At 46.7% G+C, this 7,094-nt stretch overlaps 1 protein-coding gene across 5 annotated transcripts; it reads right to left on the bottom strand.

Moving 5' to 3' along the window:
* Window positions 1-1,079: 1,079 nt before the first annotated feature.
* LOC117587026 (serine/threonine-protein phosphatase rdgC) lies at window positions 1,080-6,848 on the bottom strand. Of its 5 annotated transcripts, none has more exons than XM_034277447.1 (13): window positions 6,538-6,848; window positions 5,964-6,071; window positions 3,777-3,904; window positions 3,517-3,598; window positions 3,339-3,463; window positions 3,104-3,271; window positions 2,843-3,046; window positions 2,631-2,780; window positions 2,496-2,561; window positions 2,245-2,430; window positions 1,774-2,181; window positions 1,617-1,716; window positions 1,080-1,558 (listed from the first exon to the last, which is right to left on the bottom strand). In XM_034277447.1, exons 1-13 carry the CDS (start codon window positions 6,803-6,805, stop codon window positions 1,215-1,217), a joined length of 2,337 nt encoding a protein of 778 aa, XP_034133338.1. In that variant the 5' UTR covers window positions 6,806-6,848; the 3' UTR covers window positions 1,080-1,214. The 5 variants fall into 5 exon arrangements, with proteins under 5 accessions (XP_034133338.1, XP_034133340.1, XP_034133339.1 ...); XM_034277449.1 differs by lacking the exons at window positions 5,964-6,071; window positions 6,538-6,848 and adding exons at window positions 4,486-4,868; window positions 4,974-5,215; XM_034277448.1 differs by lacking the exon at window positions 5,964-6,071 and having other exon boundaries at window positions 6,538-6,844.
* Window positions 6,849-7,094: the final 246 nt, after the last annotated feature.

Raw genomic sequence — 7,094 nt, 5'->3', positions numbered from 1 at the left:
TATACATTGTACATTCAACATTCAAGGTGGTTCCAAATATATTGTGTAAAAATGTATAAATTCCATTCTGCTAGTTTCGGGGTTTTTAAAGGCGAAACATCGACTATGCATTCGGGTCAGTCTAACAAAAACTGCATAAAGTGATATGATTTTGGTCTCAAATGGCTTGGAATAGATACTTGTGTTTGGAACCTAATATTTCTAAGGTTTCAGTGGGTAAAACTCACAGAAGATATTTCCAGAGGAGGCTAAGAGCGAGCTTGAATAACACGTAAATAAAAGCTCCCAAAAACTTGGTATATCTTATTTTTCAATGGGAAAAGTAATATGTAAAATAAGGTTTTGGGTATTCATTTATTTCTACAGATTCTTAGCCCAACTTAAATCATAATTAAGCGATTCCTAAAAGCCGTGCACAGAAATGTCCTAAAATATATGGTTTGCTCGCTCAGATGAGTTGTAAAATGATTCTTAAGTCATAAATAAGTTGCCATTTCGTTCTGTTTTAATTTCTGTCATTTAGTTTCTTGCCATTCGTTTCATTTAAAAATTGTGCGGCTTTATGGAGATTTGATTGGAGTATTTGTTTTCATAATTGGCTTGCGGTTTAATCATAGTTATAATTATATTTAGGAATATTTTATGTCTTTAACATCAACGTTTAACTGTTGCTTTTTGTTTGTGTTTTTGTTTTAATTATAAAATTCAATTTGTTCCCCATTGACTTAGGTTGTAAGCGTTATAAATATTACATACATAAATCTTTTGTTTATTTCTCTACGCTTTTACTGTAGCTATAAAAAATGTGCACGATATTTGTCTATAGTTGAAGAAAGCACAAGCTATAGGAGTGCACAATACGATTACTGCGGGTTGTTTGTTATACGGGGTATTAATTATACGATGGTCTATAAATGTTTATATAAATCAAAAGCGTACGGGAATGGCCGGCCGACGAGCCAAAATGTGTCATGAGATCTCACAATTGATCATTTATAAATATATTCACATATAGAATTTATTTGTGATGCCTTGAATATGACGCTCCGCGGGGAACGATAAAAAAAGATCATCAGAAGTGCTGTGGAGAACTGTGTCGAGTATAATTCGTGAATGACATACAATTTTTCTGGGGATTTCATGTTTAAATAAACATATTCCGATGGTCTCTCATGAGTCACGTGCCCAAAGAGTCATCCTGGGTGTCTCTATGCCTAATTGGGTTTGATAACTTTAGCCTCGCAGTCCGATGGATCTATATCTGTCTCCACAATGACGGTATTCCGGTGTATGCGCTCCGCCAGTTCGGTCACGGGATCCGAAGGTTTTGTTGTGGATCTGACCTCCGAGCGCCTGCGTATGTTCTCGTCCTGCTGCTGTCTCCTTTGCACATCGCTCAGCCTGAAGGCCTCCAGGAACTCATTCAGATCCACCTTGCCATCCCCATTGAGATCCATCATGCGACACTTTTCCAGCATCTCCTCCTTGGAGTAGTCGCCCGGCATGTGCGCCGTCAACAAATCAATCGCTGTCTCGAATTCATCCAGCGTAATCTCACCTAATGAATGGAAGGTACAGCTGCATTGTGGGTGCTTGCTAGTGGGGTGTGTGCTTACCCGAATTGTCTGCATCAATGATGTTGAAGATGGCCACCAAACTGGCTTTGTTCGCATACAAAGCGTCCATGACCGAGGTGCCATCTGCCTCGGCCTCCATCTGCAAAGCAAAAAGGAATATATTTTCGGTTCACAGTAATACTAAGTAAAGACTCACAATCACATCCGTGTCCAGCAGATCCAGAGTGGTGTTATAGTTCACCATGTGACTGTCGGTGCCAGGAGCCAGCTTATCGCGTAGCAGACGCCAGGGCAGTCCCAGCTTTGTGACCTTCTCCATCACATAGCACCAGTTGGTAATGGTTATGCAGCCGGTATTGTCCGAATCGAACTTCTTGAACTCATCCTCCAGCTCGTCGCGATAGTCGCGCATCTTCACAGCGAGCTCCTTCAGCGCAGAGCTCTCCACCATGCCCATGCGCTGCTTGAAGGACAGCCGCTTGGACTGCGAGGCTGCCGAAATGTACTGCACAAAGTGCGGCATCAGCTGGTTGTTGAGTCGTATGTAGGCGCCCTTGTTGGAGCCAATTGCATAGTAGTTGGATGCCGAAAAGATTGTGATTACCTGTGGGGAGCGTCAAGGATTATAGGAGAGGTCTGAGCGAGGGATAAAGAGTGATTCACCCACCTTGTTGTCATGCATAAACTCATGCCCGTTGGGCTTGCACTCGTGGGAGCGTATGACGTAGCTGAGTCGATGGCGTTGCAGGAAATTCTCAGTGGTATCGGGGCCAAACCAAACGCCAGCACCACGCAGTGTGTTCGGAACGCAGCCCATCACGGCCTGTGGGTCGCTCCACATGATATCGAAGATCTGCAATGGCAGGACCGAATGAAATAAAGCTAAATGGAAGCCCATCTATGGGTGTGCTGCTGTACCTGTTGCCATTCGGTTTTATCCAGGGGCTCGCCATCTGTGAGTGGTGGTCGCAGAATGGAAACGTACTGGAACATGGATGATAACATGATTAGTCGTTAAACATTCAGATTCAGATAGTGAAGCGAGACACCCACCTTGCCCCGATCGATGCTCTTGATGAGATCCAAGCTGGTGTTGTCGGAGATGCCGCCGTGAACGATCAGCACTCGACTGTTGAGAACGGAGCCAAGGGGAAGCCATCGGTAGACCTCGTCGATGATCGATAGCAGTCGCTTGTGGTTCCGCTGCAGCGCAGACAGAAGGAATAAATTAGCTACGAATCCTTGAGCGAGCCGAAAATACTTACAGGATACTTGCCCTCCACCTCGCGTATGAAGCCATAGCGAGCATTCATGACGCTGTCTTCGTGGTTGCCGCGATTCAGGAACACCGCTTGGGGAAATGCCAGATACAGGGAAAGCAGCAACAGCAGCACCTCCAGTCCCCGCTTGCCGCGATCCACAAAGTCCCCATTGAACACATAGGGATTGGAAGATGAAGGAAGACCGTTCTGTAAGTGAAAGAACTGCCCGTAAGTATGCGTAGAACATGGAGTGTATTCCCTCACCTTGTGTAGCACCACAAGTAGATCGTCGAGTTTTCCATGCAAATCGCCGCAGACCGTGACCTGCTGCGACACTGCGGTGGACACCATCGAGATGTTGGGCAACTGCTTGAGGGACTTGGCAGCCTCGCGCAGGATCAGCGCCACATACTTTGGATGCAATCGGTTGCCCTGAAAGCAGAGAGTTTATGCTTGGGACACGGGCAGGTAGATGCTGCTGCTGCTGGTACAAGCTTACCCGTTTCTTGCGGAAGACGTCAATGAGGAGATCGATGTGACTCTTTCGTATTGGCAGCTCTATTTTGGCATCCACAGTATCCCCGAGCTCATCCATGATGTCGTCCTTTTCTTCCAGCAGGGAAACTGCAGGCAGAGACAGATAAACTCTAGAGGTCATTTCATGTGGCAAAACTTACAATTGGAGTCGGCATGGTGTTGGTTTTTCCTGCCCGCTGCCTGGGGCATATGTTTGATGAGGTCATTGAAGAATTTGTACAGCTGCGGGAGAACAGAATGTTACGGATGAATAGGCAGACACACTGTTGGGGAAGGGTACTGAGGGGTACACTGTTGTGGTTGCACTTGCAGCACAGTTCCCTCGACTTGCCATGCCATCGACTTTTGAAACTGTACAAATGCAATCGTCTGACGTCGACTGGGGGGTCATTTTTCTTACCTCAGCCTGGTCCTGTTCGCTGGCGTACTCTAGGTTCTGGAATATCTGCCAGTTGCAGCGCCTCTCCATCTCGCGACGTGCCTGATGCCTGCGATACCATTTTTGGATAAATATTGCCGCTCTGATAGCTACAAAATAGATCGGGAATTATGTATTAAAAGTAATTTCTGTCTTGTGGGTTTCTTGCTAGCGACTGTACGGGTGCGGGGAATTGAAGGACTTCGAGGAAATGCTACATCAAAGCCACAGAAACAACACCTGAAGACAGTCGAAAGCAGGGCGGGGGGGAGTTTTCCTTAAAGTTACGCTTAACCTTTGACATTTTCAAGCATTTCCCGTTCGACTCGTCGCTTATCGGTACAAAGTTCACAAAATGCAAATTTTTGTGTGTTGTGGATGGGGGTGGGTGGTGCGGGTTTGGGTTGGATTGTGCGGAATATGGACAGTACACGCGTTAATTACTTGCCGTTCTCATCCATTCTGATGCAAATTTACACGTCTGCAATACGAAAATGTACACACACACTGAATGCTGAAAACGTCAAAGACAGTCAAAAAATGGTCGGGCAGAAAGGGCAAGGGCAGGGCAGGGCAGGGCAGGGCAAGACTGGGGTTTTTGTGGCAGCAACAGTTCTACTTCTACCAGAGAGAGAGAGGGGTTTGGTTTTTGGGATGAATTCTTCGGCAGTTTTCAATATCTTTTACACACTTGTCGCTGTGTCTGGTGGGGGCGGTGGCTTTTTCTTTTTCAAATTTATACAGCCCATAAGATGGGTCGAAAATTGCTTCAACATCCGTCGCAGTACAGTCCGATACCCAGCTGCAAATGGTTATTATTTCCGGTAATTTGTCATTTAACAATACTCGAAATCTCCATAAAGTACGATGACAAAAAAGTATTCGTCACAATTCGGGCACTTTCCCTCGTCATGTCTTCGAAATGAATTTGGAAAACTTTGGGCCGATTTTACTCTACAATTTTGTGATCTGCCCGCAGGCATTTCAGAATATATTCAATGGCCAAATCGATGTATAAATACAGGTCCATCTTATGGCTAGACTTGGCCTGATTCCAGCTTCAGTTTTGGCACTCTGTAAATTCAAAATCGAATATGAAACGAGTTTCCAATTGATTAACGAGGCATGCGCACTGGCAGATATGTTCATTTTTTGTTCTCTGCTGCCATTTCCACTTACGAATAAATCTGCTGTGATTAATCTCGCTGGCAATTAATGTTGGAATACCTGATTACAGCTTTCGTCTAGCGCTAATGGCCTGAATGAGGATTTTGTTACAAGGGAAAATGCCGAATAGTCAGTCCGTGTCCATATCCAGTCACTGCTGCATGACGAATACTTTCTTGGCCGCACACACAAATTACGAATATACGAAATGAATATATATTGCTTTTGGCTGCCAGAACTGGATAAAACTGCCCTGACATTTAAGGCACGGACTGTTTTTGGTTAATTATATAAACTGGGGGCAAGAAAAGCCTTGGAAAAGCCTCAGCCGCAGAGACCTCTCAAGTCGAAACAGTGAAGGTGAGAGTTAATTTGCGTTTGCAAATGTCATCGTTATGCACTTTAGAATGTCCGACCTAATAACAAACCCTAAAGAAATACTCGAAGTTTCTGTTTCTGTGACTGTCTTTCGAATGCAACCTCAAACTCAAATGAAAAGCACAAAAGTTTTTATTTTCTTTTCCGTGCCCGCCGCTTGAAACCGCATAGAGGACCCCGAACGACTGGGCAACTATTACAATACTCGTAGAATACTTGCAGCAGTAGAAAAGAACTACGCGATGCCTCGTGCTCTGTTCTGCTCTGTTCTGTTTGCTTTTGTGTGGCAGCTAAAGTGTTGTTTTTGGCGTAGCACAGTGGGCCCAACACTCAGTTAGAGTGAACAAAAACACATTTAAGGTACACAAAGCACACGGCCTCCACAGTGTTCTTTGTTCCAATTATCGAATCGTTGGACGGTCGTTCGGCCGTTCGGCCGTCCTTCCCTCTACCAATTTGCGTCTACGTCCGCGTTTGTTTGTGGTTTCATTTCTGGCTGCGTGACTAGCTGAATGGGGTGTACTACTACTATGCATGCCAGAGTATTGACCCATACTCTTACAGATGTATGTGTGCTGTACATATATCAAGCCTTAGTTATAGCCAACTGTCCAGCTGTCTTACCAACAGCCCAACAAACTATGGGCGCCCTCTTTGGCGATGTTCCTTCCCCTTGACGGCGACAGAGAAGCAGTGTGTCGTCGTCTCTTTGGCTTGGATCCATGTGTATCGCTGGTAAAATAAATTGGAACAAAGAATAAGGTTACCGGAACACGACCACGGTCAGAGTAGGTCTTAAAGGTCTTTCGATGGGGAGTACAAGACGCAGAGCTAACACCAAAGAACACACAAGGGACATTTGGTAATTGTGGGACTCCTCAAAGTTCTAAGGGTATGTTGAGACAACTCCTTTGTCATTTGTTTCCAGGGATCTGCTGGATCTTTCCTATATTCCTACCTATTAGTGTAGCTAATTTGTCAGCATGACCAGATTTCAGCTGACCTTATCCTCTGCTTAGTGCCATGTTCGTCAACCGATGCCAATTGCTGGCCAGACTTTGCTTAATTCCTAACCATCAGAGGAACAATGACAGCGTAAATGGATTAGGTTTTGGGCGCTATTGCCCGCGTGGCTCTGCTACAAATCCCCTGGGACAGTGAACCGAATGGATCTAAGGTTAACAGCAAGTTTACTCACTTTTCTCGGCACGGGAGGCGCTCATTCCCCGCAGTGGCTTGCGAAAGTGCTTGCACCAACCTTTCCTTTGGAACAGCTGCAGCAGACTGGAGGCCCGTGTGGTCGTCTGGGCGGACACCGACTGGGGCTGGCCGCTCGGACCCAGTGTCTGCATGCTGGCACCCACGCGCTCTATTTCCGATGAGCGGCACGACGAGGCGTCTTCCACAGAGGAGCCGCGCCGCTTGCCGTCCTCCTCGGATCGCAGGCACACGCAGCTGCGTAGCATACTTCTGCGGGCTGACGGACAAATCCTGTCTCAAGCTGTCAGAAACTAGCCCCCGGGGCTAGGTCACAGGTCACAGACCGTAAAGTCCGCGGAGAGGGGAGGACAGGGCAGGGCAGGGCAGGGCAGGGCAGGGCAGCGTAACCTAAGACGCCACAGTGACGTTCCTGGGCCCGTCGACAACTGTCAGGCGGCGGCAGGCAGGTGAGGCGCGTCTCCAGATCCACGTTCACGTTCACACATGCGCCGGGGCCAGAGGTCTGATGTGCCTGATGTCACTCGCCTTCGCCTG

This window comes from Drosophila guanche, unplaced genomic scaffold (assembly GCF_900245975.1).
Source record: "Drosophila guanche unplaced genomic scaffold, DGUA_6, whole genome shotgun sequence".
Lineage (NCBI taxonomy): Eukaryota > Metazoa > Arthropoda > Insecta > Diptera > Drosophilidae > Drosophila > Drosophila guanche.
The sequence above is the reverse complement of the archived record's forward strand: the minus strand, read 5'-3'. Positions and strand labels throughout refer to the sequence as shown.